We start from the raw sequence: 25,152 nt of genomic DNA, 5'->3' as shown, positions 1-25,152 counted from the left end.
GGAGGTGCTGGAATTTGTCCAGAAAATGGGCCACGAGGATGAGCATAGGGCTGGAGCTGCTCTGCTATGAGGACAGACTGAGGGAGTTGGGTCTGTTCAGTCTGGAGAAAAGAAGACTCTGGGGAGACTTTCATGTGGTCTTCCAGTGTCTGAAGTGGGCTCCAAGAAAGCTGGGGAAGGTCTTTTGAGGGTGTCAGGGAGTGATAGGACCAGGGGGGAATGGATTCAAGCTAGAGGAGAGGAGATTTAGATTAGTCATTAGGAAGAAGTTGTTCCCCATGAGGATGGTGAGAGCCTGGCACAGGCTGCCCAGGGAGGTGGTGGAAGCCTCCTGCCTGGAGGTGTTGAAGGCCAGGCTGGATGTGGCTGTGAGCAACCTGCTCTAGTGTGAGGTTGTCCCTGCCCATGGCAGGGGGGTTGGAACTGGCTGAGCCTTGAGGTCCCTTCCAACTCTAACAATTCTAAGATTCTACAATTCTACATTTCTATGATTCTATGACTCTATGATTCTAAGACTCTATGATTCTAATTCTAATCAATGTCAGAACCTCATTGTTGACCTTCTCCCTTGTAGCTAAAGAATGGTGGGTTGGGGGGGGAGGGTGGGAAATAGGAAAAGAAAGAAAACCCTGAAGAGCAGAGAACTAAAGGGCTCTGGAATTTTTGTGGCAATTTGTCAATCAATTCCAAGCTCCCTTTTAAAGTCTATCATGATGACTAACAGCATTTTTCTTAATGTGTTTCGAACTTCAAGTTGCTTAAAGAAAAACAGAATCTAAGTGGAACTGAAGGTGTTTATCATTCAGAAGAATAAAAGCTTCTCAGACCCCTAAATTCTTCTTTCCCCTATTCCCAGGCACCTACCAGTTCAGCTCTCCTGAGTCTGCACAACCTGGGACTCCTCTTGGCAGAATTAAAGCCAATGACCCTGATGTGGGTGAAAATGCAGAGACTGAGTACAGCATCTCCAGCGGGGATGGATCAGACGTGTTTGATATCATCACTGACAAGAAGACACAGGAAGGGATTATAATTGTCAAAAAGGTTTATTTTTCCACCCTTTCTTTGATCTGTACTTAGCTCTCCAGGTGTGATGGTGATTTGTCTTTTGCCAGGGGAAGGAAGGATAGATCTCACTAGAGGGGTCAGGCAGCCAAAGAGTTGTTGTATTAGTTTTGTTCCTCTCTTCCTTCAGCAGGTGTCTGTTATTTTCAGGTCTCCAGGGAAATTTGCTGGCATGTCACTTCACATAAAGCAATATTTCAGGGCCTGTTGTCTGTTCAATATATAGACACTCACACACACAGTACTTTCAAATTAGGACTGTGAAAACCTGGAGGGGCTCAGTTCACAGTGGGGTTCGTCAGCTGAATGCTGCAATAAGGCTCACGAGGGCTGGAGGCTCACCTGAAGTTTGATGAACTTACATCTCCAAAGGTGAAGTGACCAACAGTCACACATGTCCAGGACCTAAAATCCATCTTGGTTTAAATCCAACCTGTGTGAATCTTATCTTGTTATGTGTTCTGTCAATGGAATTCCAAAGATCCAAGACTTGGGCAGAAATTTAATTCAAGATACCACCTCTGACAGACCTATTGGCTGTCTTTTAGTGCTTGGGCTATTAAACTCAAGACTACTTTTGGTTCTATTCCTCCTGAATCTATCTGAAACAATTAGCTGATGTCTGCATCTATAAAAGATAGATCTGCACATATATGTCTGGAAACATCTCTATGTGTGCATGCAGGTGTATGTGTGCACATGTGAATAGGATGAGATAGGATAGGATAGGATAGGAGTAGAGTAGAGTAGAGTAGATTAGAGTACAATTAACCAGGCTGGAAGAGACCTTTGACATCATCAAGCCCAACCTATCACCCAACACTATTTAATCAACTAAACCATGGCACCAGGCACCCCATTCAGTCTCTTCTTAAACACCTCCATGGATGGTGACTCCACCACCTCCCTGGGCAGCACATTCCAATGGCCAATCACTCTTTATATGAAGAACTTCATCCTAACATCCAGCTAAACCTCCCCTGGTGCAGCTTGAGACTGTGTCTTCTTGTTCTGGTGCTGTATTTATCCATATGGATATGTATGATATAAATATCACCTAGACTGGAAATCACATGGCATAGTTTCTCTTTTCACTTTAGGACCATGGAGGAGCTGTGAGTTGCTCCTCTCCTTGCCTGGAGATGTTCAAAAAGGGATTGGACGTGGCACTTGTTGCCATGGTTTAGTAGTCGTCAGGTCTTGGGTGACAGGTTGGACTTGATCTCTGAGGCCTTTTCCAACCTTATTGATTCTATGCTATGATTTTAAGTATGTGAGGGTAGGTGATAGATAACAAGGGAGAAGTAAATAAAAAGGCAATAGGACAGAGAGCACTTGAGATCTGGGATAACAGTTCTTGATCCTACTGGTGAGATGAGACAAATAGGCCCTGTTAGCAACTTCTATTTGTGGTTTGAATCCAACGTCCTTGTTTCTTTATTTGCCTACAGACTGATTCCTCCTGGTTTTCCAGGAATTGGAACAAGCAGTAGGCTGAGAGATCTTAATTGTCTGGCTGCCCTCAAATATTCCTTAGTTTTCTTACACCTGGAGTAAGTCCTAACATACTCCATCTTCTCCATGAAGCATTACATTTCAGAGCTTTTGGACTAAAGCTGCCTACAGTTCTTGGTCGTGGTTATAAAACTGATTCCCAGTTCTTACAGAGGGGCACATTCATTATTTAGTAGCATTATTACTAGTATAGCAAACTCCTGGCCAAGCTGTCAGCCCATGGCTTGGACGGGAGCACACTGCGATGGGTTGGGAACTGGCTGGATGGCCGAGCCCAGAGAGTGGTGGTGAATGGTGCCACATCCAGCTGGAGGTCAGGCACTAGTGGTGTGCCCCAGGGGTCAGTGCTGGGCCCTGTGCTCTTTAACATCTTTATTGATGATCTGGATGAGGGCATTGAGTCCATCACCAGTAAATTTGCTGACGACACCAAGCTGGGGACAGGAGTTGATCTGCTGGAGGGTAGAGAGGCTCTGCAGAGGGACCTCGACAGGCTGGACAGATGGGCAGAGGCCAAGGGCAGGAGATTGAACACATCCAAGTGCCAGGTTCTGCACACTGGCCACAGCAACCCCATGCAGTGCTACGGGCTGGGGTCAGAGTGGCTGGAGAGTGGCCAGGTAGAGAGGGACCTGGGGGTACTGGTCGATGGTAGGCTGAACATGAGCCTGCAGTGTGCCCAGGCAGCCAAGAGGGCCAATGGCATCCTGGCCTGCATGAAGAACAGTGTGGCCAGCAGGAGCAGGGAGGTCATTCTGCCCCTCTACACTGCACTGGTTTAGGCCACACCTTGAGTCCTGTGTCCAGTTCTGGGCCCCTCAGTTTAGGAAGGAGGTTGACTTGCTAGAAGGTGTCCAGAGAAGAGCAACAAAGTTGGTGAGGGGTTTGGAACACAAGCCCTATGAGAGGAGGCTGAGGGAGCTGGGGCTGCTTAGCCTGGAGAAGAGGAAACTCAGGGGTGACCTTATTGCTCTCTACAACTACCTGAAGGGAGGTTGTAGACAGGCAGATGTTGGTCTCTTCTCCCAGGCAGCCAGTACCAGAACAAGAGGACACAGTCTCAGGCTGCTCCAGGGGAGGTTTAAGCTGGATGTTAGGAAGAAGTTCTACACAGAGAGATTGCCCATTGGAATGGGCTGCCCGGGGAGGTGGTGGAGTCACCATCATTGCAGGTGTTCAGGAGGAGACTTGATGGGGTGATTGGTGCCATGGGTTAGTTGTTCAGGTGGATTGGATTGGTTGATGGGTTGGACACGAGGATATTGAAGGTCTCTTCCAACCTGGTTTATTCTATGTATTCTATGTATTACTATTATTATTATTATTACTATTACTACTACTATTACTACTACTATTATGACTAGTATTATCACTTTTATTATTATTTTTAATTGTTTTTATTATTATTGTTGTGGTTGCTGCTGCTATTGTTATTATTGCCTTTATTATCATCATCATTATTATATTTTAATTATTTTCATGATTACTGTTGTTGCTGCTCTTATTGTTATTGTTGCTCTTATTATTTTTCTATTATTGTTGTAGTTGCTGCTATTATTATTATTGCTGTCATTATTATAATTATTATTGCAATTGTACCTTAATTATTTTCCTTATTATTGTTGTTGCTGCTGTTGTTGTTATTTTTATTGCTATTATTTTTACCATTATTATAATTATCATTATTATCATAGCATGGTGAATCTATGATAACAATCATAGTAATAATAATAATTGATTCTATGATTCTGAATCAGGATTCTATCATAATAATCGTAGCAATCAGGATTCTATGATAATAATAGTAATAACAATAATACTAATAGATTCTGTGCATTAGGTGATAATAATAACAATAATAGTTTCTATGATTCTATGATAATAATGATAATAACAATACAGAATAGAATACAGAATGAACCAGGTTGGAAAAGACCTAAATAGATTCAATGAGTCTATGATACCCCACCTGGAGTACTGCCTCCAGTTCTGGAGCCCCTATGACAAGAGGGATCTGGAGGTGCTGGAAGGTGTCCAGAGAAGGGCCACGAGGATGATCAGAGGGCTGGAGCACCTCTCCTATGAGGACAGACTGAAGGAGTTGGGACTGTTCAGTCTGCAGAAGAGAAGGCTCCGAGGTGACCTAATTGTGGCCTTCCAGTATCTGAAGGGGGCCTACAGGAAGGCTGGGGAAGGACTTCTCAGGATCTCAGGTAGTGATAGGACTAGGGGGAATGGAATGAAGCTGGAGGTGGGGAGATTCAGGCTGGAGGTGAGGAGGAAGTTCTTCCCAATGAGAGTGGTGAAGCCCTGGAATGGGTTGTCCAGGGAGGCGGTTGGGGCCCTGTCCCTGGAGGTGTGTAAGGCCAGGCTGGATGAGGCTCTGTCCAGACTGATCTAGTGTGATATCCCTGCCCATGGCAGGGGGGTTGGAACTAGATGATCCTTGTGGTCCCTTCCAACCCCGACTGATACTATGATACTATGATAATAATGATAATAATAATTGATGCTATGATAATGATAATAACACTAGCAATGACAACAATATCAACAGCAACAACAATAAAAACGTTAAGTTTGTTGCATTTTAACTCTTTTTACTATTGTTGGTTTTGCTGCTGCTGCTAGTGGTATTATTGCTGTTGTTATTATTATTGTATTTTTATTAGCATTGTGTTTTTATTATTGCTATTAATATTATATTCTTATTCTTGTTGTTGCTACTGCAATTATTGTCATTGCTATTGTTATTATTGCTATTATATTTACTATTAGTAGTAGTAGCAGTATTATTATCATCACAATCATCATTATTATCATTATGACTATTTTGCTTCTCAGCACCTGGATTTTGAAAGCAAGATGCTATACACCTTAAAAGTGGAAGCAACCAACACTCACCCTGACCCTCGTTTCCTTCGGCTGGGGCCCTTCAAAGACACTGCTTTGGTCAAAATCTCTGTGGAAGATGCAGATGAACCCCCAGTGTTCAGCAGACCATGGTACCTAATCGAGGTAGATGAGGATGCCAAGGAAGGAAGCATCATTGGGCACGTGGTAGCCCAGGATCCGGATGTAGCAAACAATGCAATAAAGTAAGTCACTGCACGGCATAAAAGATCTCAGACCTGGGTCAAGTCTCATGACCATCAGCTGTCATTATCTTCAGGGGCAAACACAGCACTGAAAGTTGTGATTACTATGCAACAAAGCCGGGGAGGGGTCTGGAGCACAGCCCTGTTAGGAAAGGCTGAGGGAGCTGGGGTTGCTTAGCCTGGAGAAGAGGACGCTCAGGGGAGATCTTATTTCTCTCTACAGCTACCTGAAGGGAGGTTGTAGCCAGAGGGGGGCTTGGTCTCTTGTTCCAGGCAACCAGCAACAGAACAGAAGACACAGTCTCAAGCTGCACCAGGGGAGGTTTAGGCTTGATGTTAGGTAGAAGTTCTTCATGGAAAGAGAGATTGGCCATTGGAATGTGCTGCCCAGGGAGGAGGTGGAGTCACCATCACTGGAAGTGTTTAAAAAGAGCTTGGATGAGGCACTTGGTGCCATGGTTGAGTTAATGAGATGGTGTTGGGTGATAGGTTGGACTTGATGATCTTAAAGTTCTTTTCCAACCTGGTTAATTCTAATTCTAATTCTAATTCTAATTCTAATTCTAATTCTAATTCTAATTCTAATTCTGGTGAGGGAATCTGATACCTACATTTCTGAATGAACCTCTTAGATCCTCTAGCAGCATAGCTGAAGGTGGGAGGTGTGAAAGGAGGAAAAAAAGATAATAGTTTTAAATAAACTATGTATAAAATCTCATTTTAAGCTGTTAGTGACTGGTAACTATTAGACTAAATAAAAGCACACCTGTAAATCAATTTTATTTCTTGCTGGAAGAGAACAAAGCAAAAGCAAGTGTCATAAAATCAGATTTCAGTTAAATTTCTCTTAGCAACCAGTCTAATTTTTTTTCCCATAAAATAGGTATAAAATCTCAATTTAACCTGAGAGTGACTGATAACTCCTAGACTAATTAAAAGCACACCTGTAAATCATTTTCTGTTTCCTTGCTGGAAAAGAACAAAGCAAAAGTCATAATGTAAGACTTTTACTAAATGTAACCTGATAGGCTAATTAAAAGCACACCTGTAAATAATTTTCCTGCTTGCTGGAAAAAGAACAAAGGAAAAGAAAGTGCCATAAAGTAGGATTTTAATCAAGTTCATCTTAGCAACGAGCCTATATTTTTTGGGGGGGTATAAGCTATGTATAACATCTCAGTTTAACCTGCTAGTGACTGGTGACTCCTAGACTAATTAAAAGCACACCTGTAAATCAATTATTTTCTTGCTGGAAAGAGAACAAAGCAAAAGCAAATGCCATAAAATAAGATTTTAGTTTAATTCCTCTTCTCTTCTCCCAGGCAACCAGCACCAGAACAAGAGGACACAGTCTCAGGCTGCGCCAGGGGAGGTTTAGGGTGGAGGTTAGGAGGAAGTTTTACACAGAGAAAGTGATTGCGCATTGGAATGGGCTGCCCGGGGAGGTGGTGGAGTCACCATCGCTGGAGGTGTTCAGGAGGTGCTTGGTTACATGGTTTAGTTGGGTGGGTGGTGTTGGATGATAGGTTGGACACGATGATCTTGAAGGTCTCTTCCAACCTGGTCCGGTCCGGTCTATTCTATTCTATTCTATTCTATTCTATTCTATTCTATTCTATTCTATTCTATTCTATTCTATTCTATTCTATTCTATTCTATTTGCTACCAGTCGAATTTTTTTCCCCATAAAATAGGAATAAAATGTCAATTTAACCTGAGAGTGACTGATAACTCCTAGGCTAATTAATAGCACACCTGTAAATCAGTGTTTTTTTCTTGCTGGAAAAGAATAAAACAAAAGCAAAAGCCAAAGCCATAATGTAAGGCTTTTAATAAATGTAACCTGATAGACTAATTTAAAAGCACACCTGTAAATGAAGTGTTTTTTTCTTGCTGGAAAGAGAACAAAGCAAAAGCCAATGTCATAAAAAATAAGATTTAAGTTGGAGTCCTCTTAGCAACCAGGCTAATTCTTTTTTTTCCCATAAAATAGGTATAAAATCTCAGTTTAACCTGCTAGTGACTGGTGACTCCTGCCAGCAGAGTGCCCAAGAAGGCCAATGGCATCATAGCCTGCGTCAGGAATAATGAGGCCAGCAGGAGCAGGGAACTCATTTTGCCCAGTGCTCAGCACTGGTTAGGCCACAACTTGAGTCCTGTGTCCAGTTCTGGGACTCTCAATTTAAGAAGGATGTGTCCAGAGTCTGGAGCACAGCCCTGTGAGGAAAGGCTGAGGGAGCTGGGAGTGTTTAGCCTGGAGAAGAGGAGGCTCAGGGGAGACCTTTTTGCCCTCTACAGCTACATGAAAGGAGGTTGTAGCCAAGTGGGGGTTGGTCTCTTCTCCCAGGCAAGCAGCACCAGAACAAGAGGACACAGTCTCAAGCTGCACCAGGGGAGGTTTAGGCTGGATGTTAGGAAGAAGTTCTTCATGGAAAGAGAGATTGGCCATTGGAATGTGCTGCCCAGGGGGGTGGTGGAGTCACCATCCGTGGAGGGGTTCAAAAAAGGCTTGGATGTGGCACTTGGAGCCATGGTTTAGTTGTCATGAGGCATTAAGTATTAGGTAATAGGTTGGAGCTGATGACCTCTGAGGTCTTTTCCAGCCTGGTTGATTCTATGATTCTAATTAATAGCACACCTGTAAATCAAGCTTTTTCTTGCTGGAAAAGAACAAAGCAAAAGCTAGTGGCATAAAGTAGACTGAAGGAGCTGGGGGCTGTTTAGTTTGAAAAAGAGGAGGCTGAGGGGAGACCTCATCACTGTCTCCTGAAAGGAGGCTCTGGAGCTGCTGCTGCTGTTCTCTTCTCACTGCTAATTAGTGATAGAACAAGAGGGAATGGCCTCAAGCTGTGACTGGATAGGTTTAGACTGGACATAAAGAAGACTTTTTTCATGGAAGAAGTGGTCGGGGATTGGAACGTGCTGCTCAGGGAGATGGTAGAGTCATCAACCCTGTCTGTGTTTCAAGGTGGTTTGGATGTGGTGCTTGGGACTATGGTTTAAGGGTGAGCCTTGCAGAGTAGGGCTCTGGGTTGGACTTGGTGATCCTGAGGGTCTGCTCCAACCTGAATGTTTCCGTGATGCTGTGTGAAAATTAGCTGGACTGGAGAGTGTAAGAGGACAGAGTGATGCTCAGCTGTACTGTGTCTTGACAGATATTCTGTGGATCGTCACACTGACCTTGACAGAATATTCAACATCTACTCAGGAAATGGATCCTTATTCCTCTCAAAGCCTCTTGACCGGGAAGAAACTCCCTGGCACAACATCACCGTCATAGCGACTGAGATCAGTAAGTTGGACCTTATTTACCTCTGAAGAACTTCAGAACTGAGAAAGTTCTGCAGCAGCTGTAATTCCCCTCTTAGCCTTCTCAAGGCCCCATATCATCAATACAGCATATCCAAGGGTTCAGGGATCTCACATGTACTAAAAGTAAACAGAAAATCCCAAACAGCCCCAAAATTTCATCAGCTACCTAACTCTTGGAAAGGACTTCTGGCAAACAAAAGCACAGACAACCTCAGCAAGACTCAAGAGGAAAAGGACTGTTGTAAGATCTTCACCAGCCTGGAAAGAGCAGACTTGCAGTCTGCTTCTGCCACTACATTTCATGAATGTAGGCTGGGGGCAGAGAGACTGGAGAGCAGCCAGGCAGAAAGGGGCCTGGGGGTGCTGGTAGATAGTAGGGTGAACATGAGCCAGCAGTGTGCCCAGGTAGCCAATGGCATCCTGGCCTGCATCAGGAATAGCGTGGCCAAGCAGGACAAGGGAGGTTATTCTGCCCCTGTACTCAGCAATGGTCAGGCCATATCTTGAGCACTGTGTCCAGTTCTGGGCTCCTCAAATCAAGAGAGATGTTCAGGTACTGGAACATGTCCAGAGAAGGGTGATGAGACTGGGGATGGGTCTGGAGCACAGCCCTGTGAGGAGAGGCTGAGGGAGCTGGGGTCGTTTAGCCTGGAGAAGAGGAGGCTCAGAGGAGACTTGATTGCTGTCTACAACTACCTGAAGGGATGTTGTGGCCAGGTGGGTCTCTTCTCCCAGGTAACAGTGACAGAACGAGAGGACACAGCCTGGAGGATGTTTAGGCTTGACCTTAGAAAGAAGCTCTTCACAGAAAGTTTTTGCCCCTTGAAATGTGCTGCCCAGGGAGGTAGTGGGGTTGACATCCCTGGAGGTGTTTAAGAAAAGCCTGGATGAAGCACTTAGTGCCATGGGCTATTTGATTAGTTAGGGCTGGGTGATCAGCTGGACTTGATGATCTTGGAGGTCTCTTCCAACCTGTTTGATTTTATCATAATTCATATTTTTTTTTTTTCATGAGTGTTTGTCCTTTTTTCTCCCCCAGATATCACCAATAGACAGAGTTCCTTCAAATACCCACCTAAAACCTACTCTTAATGCTAGGATTTATTAGACATGTTAACTGCTGCCCTGAGAATTCCACTGCAAATAAGTTGGGGTAGGGGTGTTGCAGCAGATTTATCCTAAGATAAATCATTGGGAAAATAATTGGGAAATTCCAGATCTTATCAATAGACAGAGTTCCTTTAAATGTCTATCTAGAACCTACTCTTTATTCTAGGATTCCCTTTGCTCCTTCAGGAAAACAGAATTTGGCATTCCCAGGCTCAACAAAACTGTGCAGCATGTATTAGCCAAATTAATTGCTGCCCTGAGAATTCCCAGGAAGTAAGGTGGGGTAGGTGTCTTCCAGCAGCTTTATCTTAAGATAAACCATTGGGAAAATCATGGGGAAATTCCACATATTATCAACAGGCAGAGTTCCTTTAAACATCCATCTAAAAATTACTGTTTGTTCTAGGATTCTCTTTGCTCCTTTAGGAAAACAGCATTTGGCATTCCCAGGCTTAACAAAACTGTGCAGCATGTATTAGACAAATCAATTGCTGCCCTGAGAATTCCCAGTAAATAAGGTGGGGTAGTTGTGTTCCAGCAGCTTTATCCTAAGCTAAATCACTGGGAAAATCACTGGGAAAATCAAAAGATGCCCATGACAGACAAAGACAAGTGACACACTGCCAGCGTAAACAGGGGGAGAAATCAAGGTTTTATATATATATATATATATATATACACACATATATATATATATATACACACACACATATATATATATATATGCACACACACACACATATATATATTAGATAATTTCAAGTCCTTTCCCAGACTGTAAACCTTTGTATTGAAATATAAATCATTTTCTTGTTTCAGATAATCCTAAGCAAAGCAGCCAGATCCCTGTCTTCATTCGGATTTTAGACATCAATGATCATGCACCAGAATTTGCCAAATACTATGAAACCTTTGTTTGTGAAAATGCAAAAGCAGGACAGGTAATCAAATCCTTATCTTACTGAAGAACTGCTTATGAAACTACCCTGGAACGTCAGCAGGAGGACTTCAACTGGTATTGATTTGAACAACTCCAAATAAACTCAGCCCCTTTATTCCCTACATTCTACAGAAATGATGATGATTCTTTTAAAAAAAAACCTAAAAGTTGGAGATAGGAGGTGCAGGATTTTACCTTAACATGGTAAAATAAAATAGCAGAGAGAGGCCAGGATGAAGCCCTAAACTCAGGTTTGTCATTGTGTCTCACTTGTTTTGTGCTGAAATCACCCAAACAAAGCTGGCTGGATTTACAGAAACTGTGTGTGGCAGTGATCATAGAATCAGAGAATTGTCAGGGTTGGAAGGGATCTCAAGGATCAGCCAGTTCCAAACCCCCCTGCCATGGCCAGGGATGGATGGATGGATGGATGGATGGATGGATAGATAGATAGATAGATAGATAGATAGAGAGAGAGAGAGAGAGAGAGAGAGAGAGATAGACAGATAGATAGATAGAGATATAAGACACAATAAAGGAGAAAATACAGTGGATTGCTGGAGTTTGCATTCAATTAATTTATTTGCCAGTCCTGCAGAACTCTAAAAGAGAGCAGGAAAAGGAAATTCAAATGATGTTTTATTAATAATTTAACAGAGATAGATAGATAGATAGATAGATAGATAGATAGATAGATAGATAGATAGATAGATAGATAGAGACATAGAGACATAGAGACATAGAGGCATAGAGGCATAAAGACATAGATAGATAGATATATAGATAGACAGACAGATAGATATGTAGATAGATAGATGGATAGATATAGGCAAAGATAGATAGATAGATAGATAGATAGATAGATAGATAGACAGACAGACAGACAGACAGATAGATATAGATATAAGACACAATAAAGGGGGGAAATACAGTGGATTGCTGGAGTTTGCATTCAATTTCATTTGTTTATCAGTCCTGCAGTCCTGCAGAACTCTGGAAGAGAGCAGGAAATGGAAGTTCAAAAGATGTTTTATGGATAAATTAAGATATAGATGTAGATACAATAAGACACAATAAAGGGGGGAAGTACATTGGATTGCTGGAGTTTGCATTCAATTCATTTATTTGCCAGTCCTTGCAGCTAATAATGGAATTTAGGTAAGTGACCTGGAAAGAGGGAGGATACTTTGAGTGAAATCACTTGGATTTGAAGAACTCCTTGACCATTACTTTAATTCCTTGGCAAGAAAGCCCTACTATTTCTGGATGCAAATTGCAGGAGGAGAGGAATGTGCACGTTGAAGTCAGTGGAAGGAATTACAATATCAGAAATTGTTCTAAACTACATTTTGAGTCAGAAATTTTTTTTTTAAGCTAAAAAAAGGGGAAGGAATTATCAGGAAAAAAGAAATGAAAAAGGACCTTTCAAAGTAACTGAGGCTGGTGGTCAGAACATTGTATCTTAACCACTGACATAGATTTCCATGTAGGATGCAACTGAAGCCCCATAGAATGAGCAAAAATTCCCTGAACTTCCAGTTATTGTGCTTTCCCAGCTTCATTTTATGTTCTATAAGCTGTTTTTTTTTCCAGGTGCAATACATTCAGATCATGCCAGTCATCAGTTTCAAACAGCTGGCATATGACCTAAATTCTGGCTGTGCAGAAATAAAACCTCCCCAGAATCTCTTTGCATAATATGAAATGGAGACAAATAAACCCTAAAAGCTGTGTAAAATCACAGAAACAGAGAATTGTCAGGGTTGGAAAGGGACCTCAAGGATCAGCCAGTTCCAACCCCCCTGCCATGGGTAGGGACACCTCACACTACAGCAGGTTGCTCACAGCCACATCCAGCCTGGCCTTAAAAACCTCCAGGGATGAGGCTTCCACCACCTCCCTGGGCAACCTGTGCCAGTCTCTCACCACCCTCCTGGGGAACAACTTCTTCTTAATGTCTATTCTAAATCTCCCCTCTTCTAGCTTGCATCCATTCCCCCCAGTCCTATGACTCCCTGACACCCTATAAAGTCACTCCTCAACTTACTTGTAGTCCCCTTCAGATACTGGAAGGCCACAATTAGGTCTCCTCGGGGCCTTCTCTTCTCCAGACTGAACCACCCCAGCCCTCAGCCTGTCTTCACAGGAGAGGAACTCCAACCCTTTGATCATCTCTGAACGCATTCCATCACGTCCAGATTTTGACTGATAGCAAAGTGAGTCATGTGCTTTAATAGTGTACCACAGTATCACAGTACATTAAAGGTTGGAAGGGACCTCAAGAGATCATATGATCCAACCCCCCTGCCAAAGTGTAGCACAAAGACAAGTTCCAAAGCTTAGAAATTAGAATTTCACTGCAATTAATGATGTGCCATGTGAACAACCAGCAAACACAGATTTTTGCCATGCCTTGGAAACTGGTTCAACCCAGGCATGCTGCATACCAATTTTCTTAACCCAATTTCCATCTAGTTCTTGATGGAATATCCATTAACATATAAAATCCCATTTACTTCTCTGTGGCATTCTGAGCTGCTCTAACCACAGGGATGACAGAAGCCCATTAGATAGGCAGGCTGTTATTCAGAACTCCATGGCATCCAGTGCACCAACATAATTGTGGTAGACAGGTGGATGATGGTCTCTTCTCCCAGGCAGCCAGTACCAGAACAAGAGGACACAGTCTCAGACTGTGCCAGGGGAGGTTTAGGTTGGATGTTAGGAAGAAGTTCTATATAGAGAGAGTCATTGCCCATTGGAATGGGTTGCTTGGGGAGGTGGTGAACTCACCATCATTGGAGGTGTTCAGGAGGAGACTTCATGGGGAGCTTGGTGCCATGGGTTAGTTCTTTAGGTGGGTTGGATTGGTTGATGGGTTGGACACGATGATCTTGAAGGTCTCTTCCAACCTGGTCTGGTCTATTCTATTCTATTCTATTCTATTCTATTCTATTCTATTCTATTCTATTCCCAGGAATTATTTCCCTGACTTGGCAAAAATACACAAAAATCCCAGAATCACAGAATGTTAAAGGTTGGGAGGGACCTCCAGAGATCATCCAGTCCAACTCCCCTGCCAAAACCGGTATCACCCAGGGTAGTCCACATAGGAATGCATCAAAATGGGTTTTGAGTGTCTCCAGAGAAGGAGACTCCACAACTTCTCTGGACAGCCTGTTCCAGGGCTCTGTCACTCTCACTGTAAAGAAGTTTTTCCTCATGTTGAGGTGAAACATTCTGTTTCCAAGTTTGTCTCCATTGGTCCTTGTGTTATTAGTGTGCACCACTAAAAAGAACTTGGCCCCTTCCATTTGACACCCACCCCTCACATATTCATAGATTCCCCTCTCAGTCTTCTCCAGACTAAACAGCCCCAGGTCTCTCAGTCTCTCTTCACAGGGGAGATGTTCAAGTCCCCTAATGATTCTTGTGGCTCTTCAGCAGAGCCCACCATTCAAAAGTATTTGAAAAGCAGTTTGGAGCAAGTGTTGCCTCAGAAGAAAAAAGAGATTCAGACCATAGAATGGTCTGGAAGGGACCTTAAAGATCAGCTTTCTTCTTAATATCCAGATGGAATGGAATGGAATGGAATGGAATGGAATGGAATGGAATGGAATGGAATGGAATGGAATGGAATGGAATGGAATGAAGTAGAGTAGAGTAGAGTAGAGTAGAGTAGAGTAGAGTAGAGTAGAGTAGAACAGAATAGAATAGAATAGAATTAACCAGGTGGGAAAAGATCTTTGAGATCATTGAGTCCAACCTATCATCCAACACCATTCAATCAACTAAACCATGCCAGCAAGTGCCTCATCCAGGCACTTCCTAAACACCTCCAGTGATGGTGACTCCACCACCTCCCTGGGCAGCACATTCTAATGACCAATCTCTCTTGCTGGGAAGAACTTCTTCCTAACATCCTGCCTAAACCTCCCCTGGTGCAGCTTGAAACTGTGTCCTCCTGTTCTGTTGGTGGTTGCCTGGGAGAAGAGACCAACCTCCACCTGGCTACAACCTCCCTTCAGGCAGTTGTGGACAGCAATAGATGAGAAGGACTGGATTAAATCTCGAGGATGGGAGATTTAAACTGGAGATTAGGAAGAAATTCTTTTCAGTGAGAGTAGTGAGACACTGAAAAGAGGTTGCCCAGGGAGGTTGTGGTTGCCCCCTCCCTGTAGCTGGTCAAGGCCAGGTTGGACAAGGCAGGGTCTAGTGGAAGGTCTCCCTGTCCTCAGGTGTTCAAGAGGGGATTGGACGCGGCACTTAGTGCCATGGTTTAGTCATAAGGTCTGTGGTGACAGGTTGGACTTGATGATCTTTGAGGTCTCTTCCAACCTTGGTGAGTCTGTGATTCTGTGATTCTGTCCATGATAGGGAGGTTGGAACTAGGTGATCTTTAAGGTCCCTTCCAACCCAAGCCATTTGATGATTCTGTGATTTTAGAGGCCACCTGCAGCAGCTGCCTTATTAGAATCATAATTGCTTCTTGACGTACCACAGCAGTGTTTCTACATCTGGTGCATGTGGAAGGAGAGTTAGACTGAGAAGATAAATACATATAGTTGATTGTTTTTTAATTGGGCCCTGCTATTAATCACACCACGCTGTAAATCTCAGCTGCACCAGGAATTAGTCAGAATGATCAAATATCGCTCTCTGCCGCTAAGGGACATTACTCATTCTCCCCACCGGCAGATCCTGGAGGCTGCGTTCACGGTGGTTTTCAGATAGCCTTAGGAGGGTCAGAGGAAAGAAAATACCTCAGTCACTCCTCCTCCCCTGCTGCTTTTTTGCTGTTGTTGTTGTTTCCAAACAGCAATGATATGGCTGGGGAGAAACATTATCACCAGAGGTGCGGCTGTGTTCATTAGGAGGCTGGAACAGTTTTGTCACCATGCAAGCCCTGTTTCGCTGGCTAACGCAGAGGCTAGAGAGAAAAACACAATGCAGCTTCCTTCTCAGACAATTTAGAAATCCCTAATCCCTTAATGGCATGCTGGAGCCCCAGGGACTGCTGCAGGGAAGGCTCTGATACAAGTTCTCTCATGCCCTTGTCACGAAAATTAATTGGGTCTTTTCTGCTGGATTAGAGGATGAGTCCTCGCCATGGAAACCTGGAATGTTTGTTCTGTGTAACAGGACAATTTGCTGGTAACAATTTGGCTAATTTCAACACCTCTCAATAATAATATTTAAGGCAATAAACCTGGCCTCCTATTACCTACACCGAGGCAATATTCTTTCCTGCCATTCAGGGGCTCTCAGACATCAGAACACAGGAAGGGTTTGCTTCTGATTCTGAGAGCTGGTAGATTTTTCTCTTTGTTACTCTCCATCCCCCACTTCCCTTTTTTTCGCCTTTTTTTTTAGATGGAGCCGGAGGAGTTCACATTTTTCATGTGGCCCTTGCTAACTATCAGTCACAAGCTGTTTATGTATTGCAGCTGCCTCCTCTAGGAGGCTTGGTTTGGGGAGGGACTCACGCTAACAGCCAGTCTCTCTTTTGAAGTAGGAATTAGGAGTTCAAGGCAGAATCTTCCAACATCTGATAAGCATTCAGTCCTGCTTTAAAACTGCCAACATGCTTGTGGAACAGAGCCAAGACTTGAACAACCAAACTGCTTTGCCTTACCAGACATGAAGCTTTCCTAAGAGGCAGGCATTTTAGAACATTTCTTAAGGCATAAAGAATAGAATAGAGTAGAATTAAGCAGTTTGGAAAAGACCTTTGAGATCATCCAGTCCAACCTATCACCCAACACCATCTAATCAACTCAACCACGGCACCAAGTGCCTCATCCAGGCTCTTCCTAAACACCTCCAGGGATGGTGACTCCACCACCTCCCTGGGCAGCACATTCCAACGGCAAATATCTCTTTCTGGGAAGAATTTCTTCCTAACCTCCATCTTAAACCTCCCCTGACACAGCTTGAGACTGTGTCCTCTTGTTCTGCTGCTGGTTGCCTGGAAGAAGAGTCCAGCCCCCACCTGGCTACAACCTTCCTTCAGGGAGCTCTAGAGAGCAAGAAGGTCTCCCCTGAGCCTCCTCTTCTCCAGGCTAAGCAACCCCAGCTCCCTCAGCCTCTCCTCACAGGGCTGTGCTCCAGACCCCTCCCCAGCTTTGTTGCCCTTCTCTGGACACCTTCCAGCATCTTAACATCTCTCCTAAACTGAGGAGCCCAGAACTGGACACAAGACTCAAAGTGTGGCCTAACCAGTTCTGAGTACAGGACACAATGACTTCCCTGCTCCTGCTGACCACCCTGTTCCTGATGCAGGCCAGGATGCCATTGGCCCTCTTGGGCACCTGGCCACACTGGTGGCTCATGTTCAGCCTACTGACAACCAGCACCCCTTAGGTCCCTCTCTGCCTGGCTGCTCTCCAGCCCCTCTGACCCCAGCCTGTAGCAATGCATGGGGTTGCTGTGGCCAATGTGTAGAACCCAGCACTTAGATGTGTTAAATTTCAAAGTATCAAGTTCAAAACCTTGCACACCTGATGGAAGCTGCTTTGTGCACCAGCATCACACAGGTGTAGAGGCTAGAAGTGTGCCTGAACTGTGCGATCACTTAAGCCACAAAATTCGAAGAGGTGCACCCACAGGCAGCTGGATTGAGTTGATTTTGAGACACTTCTATGTGCTTGACACAGATGAACTGTAGTAGTACTTAAAGCCTGAAGAAAATCAGCCATTCCAAATTCTTCTACAAAATCTTCATCCCACTGCTCTTTAGCATGGAGAGGAGGAGCCTAAGGGGTGACCTCACTCCTGTTGGTAAAGATATGCAGGGTGAGTGCCAAGAGGACGGAGCCAGGCTCTGCTGGGGGATGCCCAATGCCAGCACAAGGGGCTGAGATATTATTTTTGGGGCAGCAAAACACAAGTTTAATAAATTTAAGAATGACAAAGGCAGCACTGCAAGACACAGAATTTGTTCTGTTCTCTACCCTTACCACTTCAGACAAAACCACCAAACCAAAAAAACCCCTCCAAACAACAGCAAAGTGTCTCAAACATTCCTTTTTCATGTCCCTAGGGGTATGTATTAAGTCTTATCTTGGAAGCAGCTGAAAGGAGATAAATGACATCTGAGAAATGTCTCTGTTCAGGTTTAACTAAGAGCATAATATAACAAGAAGAGAAGCCCAAATGATGCCAGTGGGTTGAAAGCCTACTCCTCTGCATATCTGCAATCACACACCACAAGCAACAAAATACAGCAGTTGCTGCTATATCTCTAGCTTAACAGTGACTGTCTCTACTGGTCTTACTTCTAAGACTTGAAGTACAATTGTCATGCTGCATGAGAATTGCATCCTTTTAAAACCTCAGAAATGTGCTGTGTACAACAGGGCAGCTCTAAATCCCTGGGAAAGTGACATTAGTAGAGAGTCACAGAATCACTGTGGTTGGAAATGACCTCCAAGATCATGGAATCACAGAATCAAAGAGTCATAGAGTCATAGAATCATAGAATCGTAGAGTCATAGAATAATAGAGTCATAGAATCACAGAATCACAGAATCATAGAATCATAGTCATAGAATCACAGAATCATAGACTCATAGATTCATAGAGTCATAGAATTATAGAGTCATAGAATCACAGAATCAGAGTCATAGAGTCATAGAATCAGAGTCAGAATCATAGAGTCATAGATACATAGAGTCACAGAATCCTAGAGTCATAGAATTATAGAATCATAGATTCATAGAGTCATAGAACCACAGAATAATAGAGTCATAGAGTCATAGAATCATAGAATGGTCTGGGTTGGAAGGAACCTCCAAAGGTCATTCAGTCCAACCTCCTCTGCAATCAGCAGGGACATCCTCAACTAGATCAGGTTGCCCAGAGCCCTGTCCAGCCTCACTCTGAATATCTCCAGGGATGGGGCCCCAGCCACCTCACTTGGGCAACCTGTTCCAGTGTTCCACTACCCTCATGGTAAAGAATTTGTTCCTAACATCCAATCTAGAATAGAATAGAATAGAATAGAATAGAATAGAATAGAATAGAATAGAATAGAATAGAATAGAATAGAATAGAATAGAATAGAATAGAATAGAATAGAACCAGACCAGGTTGGAAAAGACACTCTTAATCTGCTCTTCTCTAATTTGAAGTAATTTTCCCTCATCCTGTCACTGCAGACCTTTGCAAACAGTCTCTCTCCAGCCTTCTTGAAGGCCCACTTCAGCTTCTGGCAGGCTGCTATTAGGCCTCCCTGGACCGTTCTCTTCTCCAGGCTGAACACCCCCAGCTCCCTCAGCCTGTCCTCATAGAAGAGGTGTTCCAATCCCCTGACCATTTTTGTAGCCCTCCTCTGGCCCTGCTCCATCAGGTCCATGTCTTTCCTGTATTGAGGGCTCCAGAGCAGGAGGCATTATCAAGCCATCATCTTTATAGTGAATTTTCAAAGAAGGAATTTGGAGAAAAAGGGTTGGAAAATACCTTTCAGCAACCACAGATATTCTGCTGTTTTGCAAAGAAGCAGCAGCAGATAATCTTGCAGTCACTCTATTTGCCTCAAATTTTGTTTTCATAGAATCACAGAATCAACCAGCTTGGAAAAGACCTCAGAGATCATCACTGGGTAATAGGTTGAAATTACCCAATACCTAACACCTCCTGGTGTCTAAACCATGGCTCCAAGTGTTACATCCAATCCTTTTTAGGACACCTCCAGGGACGGTGACTCCACCACCCCCCTGGGCAGCACATTCCAATGGCCAATTACTCTTTCTGGGAAGAACTTTCTCCTTTGGTTGATGGAAATCTGTAACCTGAAAGTAGATTGTATGTTGCCCACCCAGAACCCTCCTCTTGTTCAGATTTCTCCAGAGAGCCTTTCGAGAATCTGTCCAAAGTATGTCTCTGTACTTTTAAAATGTGTACCCTGGAGCTAATGTGCAGCTCTGCTTTATTGCCATGCCATGCCAAGTCAGCACAGGCTGAAAAGTCTGTCTAAAAAAGTGGCTAGCTGGTGCTGATCTCTGTGCTATTAAAAATGCATCACAAGCTTAATACTTGCTTTAATGGCTCCTCTATTCCTTTCAGAGGCAGTCTCAAGGCTGAACCTGCAACTCAAGTCTCCTACTCCTGCAGCTCTCCATAACCACTCATGCATTCTCAGAAAGAGTAAGGGCATGCTCTGAAGTGCTAAAGGACTGTTGTTGCTTCAGAATGCCCTCAACTTGCTTTTAGTCACTTTCTGCCTTTAAAATAGCTTGAAGAAAACTGGACAGCAGGCTACAACTAGGGATGTACCAGACGTGTAAGAGATCTGTTACTAGGCAGCCCTATTCATCTCCAATTACCTTTCCTGAGATGAGCCTGAATAGTGATAAAATAGCCTGACATGAACTACAATCACAGGTTTTATTCTGGTATGAGTCATGGCCTTAAAACCACAGGATCCAGGTGAAAAGAACACCTCAGAAATAAGTATTATAGTTGAGCTATTCCATGGGAAAAACAAACACCCAACCCCAACCAAACCACCTCTCTGGGCAGCCTGCTCCAGGGCTCCATCACCCTCACAGCAAAGAAGTTCCTCCTCATGTTGAGGTGAAATCTTCTAGATTCAAGCTTAAAGCTGTTGTTTCTTGTCTTATTACTGTGCAACACCCAAAAGATCTTGGCCCCCTCCACTTGACACCCAGCCCTCAGCTATTGATAGGCATTGATCAGATCCCTCTCAGCCTTCTCTTCTCCAGACTAAACAGCCCCAGGCCTCTCAGTCCCTCTTCACAGGGGAGATGCTCAAGTCCCCTAGTCATCCTTGTGGCTCTCCCTTGGATTCTCTCCAGCAGGTCTCTGTCTCTCTTGAACCAGGGAGCCCCAAACTGGACACAGGATTGCAGCTGTGGCCTCACAAGGGCAGAGTGCAACTCATAAACCTGGCAGCTCCAGAGATCCTTCCCTAATCTCCTGTTGACCATAATTCAATGTGCTCAACTGACAGCTGTCTACCTAAAAACTTAAACTAAAATACTAATACTACAAATAATGACACTAAAGCAAATACTACTAATTATTATGATTAATAATAATTAAATATAAATTAATAAATAATAATAAATAAAATATATTATTTATAATATATTAAAATGTATTAAATATTTATATATAATATGATATATAAACATAATATATAAATAAATAGTAAGAAATATAATAATTATTATTATTATTATCATCATTATCATTATTATTGTTATTATTTCCTTTTACCTTTTCCTCATGTGGAAAATGCCACTTGCCTGAGATCCTTTCCCATTGTTCTTTTATTCTCCCCTCTCTCCTGATGGAACAACATTTGGTTCTCAATTTATGCAGCCAATACTTAGAGCAGGTAATAAGGTGGTTTGTTGTCTTCCTCCCCCCCCCCCCCCCTTAACCTTCCCCTCAAGAGTAAGTTTTCAACCTAATTAGGTTCCCCTATGCCTGGCACAATTGTCCTCCATGTGATTTGCACTTGAAGGGAATCAAATGCAGATCCTGCAAGCATCCCACTGATTACATCTCAAAAAGCCCCAAGCTGCTTAACTGCAGTTTCTGGTAGCTACTCTATCAGGATATTTTCTCCTTGAGCCTTTCAGCAAGCAGTTGAACAAATATTATCCCTCATTCCAATCCTCTTTCCTTCTCTCTGGTACCTTTACACCTCTCCTATCTTTTTAACCTTGTGAAAACATGAGAGGAAAATTTTCTCCTTTCAAATGTGATGGTTTAGTCCTATCAGGAGTACTTTATTTGTGGTAGCTATATGGCATTTTTTTATTCAGGGTTTCAAAACTCAAATCAAGTGTCCTCTGGTCTCCTCTGTGTTGCTACTCTCAAAGGAAGATGATGGCAAACAGAAAAGCAACAGGGCACTGAAAAATATTAGCACACTCAGAGCCTCAGCAACTTACAGAACAAGCTACTGTGCCCTAAGCAGGGACTTGGCTAAGTTGGGAAAGAGAGAAATCTAACAACATTATAAATAGATAAATTAATTAAAGAGCAATGATCACCAGATGCTTTAAAAGTGAAGAGAAGTGAAGATTTAGTTATTATTCTAATCACACTTGGCAAAACAGCATAATCCTGCCTTCAGCAGGGTCACATCCTCTTCTACAAGGCTGGTGTACATAAATTACCTTTCATGTTCACAGCATCACAGGGTGTGAGGGGTTGGAAGGGACCTCTGAAGATCATCAATCCACCCCCCCTGCCTGAGCAGGATCATAGAATCCAGCACAGATCACACAGGAACACATCCAGATGGGGCTTGAAAGTCTCCAGAGAAGGAGACTCCACAGCCTCTCTGGGCAGCCTGCTCCAGGGCTCTGTGACCCTCACAGTGAACAAGTTCCTCTTCATGTTGAGATGGAACCCCCTGTGCTGTAGTTTGTATCCATTACCCCAAGTTCTTTGTTATGCCTCAAAAGCAGAAGGAAAATGATTAAAAAATCTTGGGGTATCTTTAGAAGGAGCTGCTGGGAAGCCAATGAACCACACTCAGACTTCTTTACTGTTTATTTGCCTATAACAACGTGGTATTAGAATCATAGAATTGTCAGGGTTGGAAGGGACCTCAAGGGTCAGCCAGTCCCAACCCCCCTGCCATGAGCAGGGACACCTCACACTACAGCAGGTTGCTCACAGCCACATCCAGCCTGGCCTTCAAAACTTCCAGGGATGAGGCTTCTAGTCATAGGAGTGACTGTACAGATTCTAACTCTGGAGACTAACCCCAGCTCTGAGGGAATGAGTGAGATTTATCTCATTAGCTTGAAGAAGAAGAGTCTGAGGGGTGACCTCACTCATGTTGATAAAGATGTGCATGGCAGTGGCAGGAGGACAGAGCCAGGCTCTGCTCAGTGATATCCAATGACAGGACAATGCAGAATCTTATTAGCACAGAATTAACCAGGTTGGTTAAGACCTGAGTGATCATCAAGTCCAACCTATTACCCAACACCATCTAATCAACCCAGCCACGGCACCAAGTACCTCATCCAGGCTCTTTTTAAACACTTCCAGCAATGGTAACTCTACCACCTCCCTGGGCAGCACATTCCAATGGCCAAGCTCTCTTGCTGGGAAGAATTTCTTCCTCACCTCCAGCCTAAACCTCCCCTGGCACAGCTTGAGACTGTGGCCTCTTGTTCTGGTGCTGGGTGCCTGGGAGAAGAGACCAACCCCCACCTGGCTACAACCTCCCTTCAGGTATTTGTAGAGGGCAATAAGGTCTCCCCTGAGCCTCCTCTTCTCCAGGCTAAGCAACCCCAGCTCCCTCAGCCTCTCCTCACAGGGCTGTGCTCCAGACCCCTCCCCAGCTTTGGTAGGAACAAATGGGCCAAAGACTCATGCAGCACAGCACTAGCAGCAGCAGATTCCTGACTGATACAGTAAGAAGAACATTTTATTTTTGGGAGCCCTGTGATCATGCTTGCCTAACACACTGCTCCATCCTGAGAGGTGCTAATTGTCCTTCAAAAATTAACTGTGTCCCTCAAGCTGATGTTCAGAGGAAGCACAGAAGCAAAAGGCATTTCTCACTTGATGGCTGCAAAGCTTGAAAATCCTCTCAGTGTTACTTGTCAATTACTGTATTTTTATTTTTTTTTCTTGAAGGAGTCATGCTGTACTTTCCCTGGAAATATCAGAGAAGCAGTCTGCAAAGTCAGGCTTTGATAATGAATGGCTTTGATGTCTGTGGGGTTTCGAGGCGCCCTACACACCGCGAACGCTTGAAAACCTCAAGGCAGTCATTGGCTCCTTCAAGGCTTTGAAAGAAACAAATCTGACTGCTGAGCTCTTTCTGCCTCTAAGTTTAGGTGTTGTAGGAAATTGCTCCTAGTTAGTTGCAGCATCCTCAGTGGAAACTTACTCCCATTCTCATTCTGCCAAATTTTATCATCTTGTGATTGAATTCAAACTTGTCCTTGCAAGCCAAGGTGCAGTATAGGTCACCCTCCAGTGTGGTAACCACTAGGAAGTGCAAAGGACATAGCAGTCAGTCATGTGGCTGGCTACAATTACTACAACCCATGCAACCTGGCATGGTGTGAGCTCTCACAAGTCCTTTCCCAAACCACAGCTGCTCCCAGGCAGCTTTTACTTCTTTGGTCATGCAGCTCCTTTCCTCACAGAATCACAGAATGTTAGGGGCTGGAAGGGACCTTGAAAGATCATCCAGAGTAGGATCACCCAGAGCAGATCACACAGGAACACATCCAGGCAGGTCTTGAATACCTCCAGAGAGGGAGACTCCACAACCCCCCTGGACAGCCTGTTCCAGTGTTCTGTCACCCTCACAGGGAAATAATTCTTCCTCATATTTCCATGGAAATTCCTATGCCTCAGCTTCCACCACTGTCCCTTTTCATTGGGCATGACCCAGCAGAGCCTGGTTCCTTCCTCTTGGCACTCATCCTGCACATCTTTATAAACATGAATGAGGTCATGCCTCAGGCTCCTCTTGTCCAAGCTGAAGTGCCTCACCTCCCTCAGTTTGTCCACATGAGAAAGATATTCCATTCCCTTAATCATTTTTGTGTCTCTGTGCTGGACTCTTTCAACCAGATCCCTGAGGTCCTTCTTGAACTGAAGGGCCCAGGAGGACTGGACACAATACTCCAGATCTGGCCCCACTAGTGCAGAGTAGAGGGGGAGGAGAACCTCTCTCATCCTACTGACCACAGCCCTTCTAATCCACCCCAGGATACCATCGGCCTTCTTGCCACTGGAGCTCATTGCTGGCTTATGATCAGCCTAGCCTCTCTCAGGCTAGTAGCACACAGGAAGAGGCAAATTGCTCGTCTGTGTGTGCCTACATATACAGGAGTACACACACATGCATGTTTTGGTGCAGCAGGAAAGCCTGTGTAATCCAAAAGAATTGCTGAAGCCTCTCTTTTTAAGCCTACTCTGACCCTCTGCTGGGCTCCCTCCAAGATGAGTTGCCTTGTTACGGCAGCTATAAAGCTCAACAGCCAGAAGGCTCAATTTAGGAGGGGGTAAAGCATCTCTTTTTATTATTTCAGGAGAACCAAGTGTCCTACCAGTGCACCACCATAATGCATAGCCAGGAGTAGATAAGGTGGACTGGGA

The 25,152-nt window shown here is 43.9% G+C and overlaps 1 protein-coding gene across 2 annotated transcripts in view; it reads left to right on the top strand.

The window, feature by feature from the left end:
* The window catches only part of LOC137452512 (cadherin-9-like), a 39,662-nt gene that overhangs the window by 9,943 nt on the left and 4,567 nt on the right, over positions 1 to 25,152 (top strand). For both annotated transcript variants that reach the window (XM_068160981.1, XM_068160980.1), the window contains exons 3-6: positions 857 to 1,044; positions 5,425 to 5,678; positions 8,834 to 8,970; positions 10,920 to 11,041. In XM_068160981.1, coding sequence (XP_068017082.1) covers positions 857 to 1,044; positions 5,425 to 5,678; positions 8,834 to 8,970; positions 10,920 to 11,041 — 701 coding nt within the window. The remainder of the gene's footprint in view (positions 1 to 856; positions 1,045 to 5,424; positions 5,679 to 8,833; positions 8,971 to 10,919; positions 11,042 to 25,152) is intronic.

This window comes from Melanerpes formicivorus, unplaced genomic scaffold (assembly GCF_026170545.1).
Source record: "Melanerpes formicivorus ecotype bairdi unplaced genomic scaffold, bMelFor1.0.p_v2 SCAF_55, whole genome shotgun sequence".
Classification (NCBI taxonomy): domain Eukaryota; kingdom Metazoa; phylum Chordata; class Aves; order Piciformes; family Picidae; genus Melanerpes; species Melanerpes formicivorus.
Note: the sequence above shows the minus strand (reverse complement) of the source record. Positions and strands in the feature narration are given on the sequence as shown.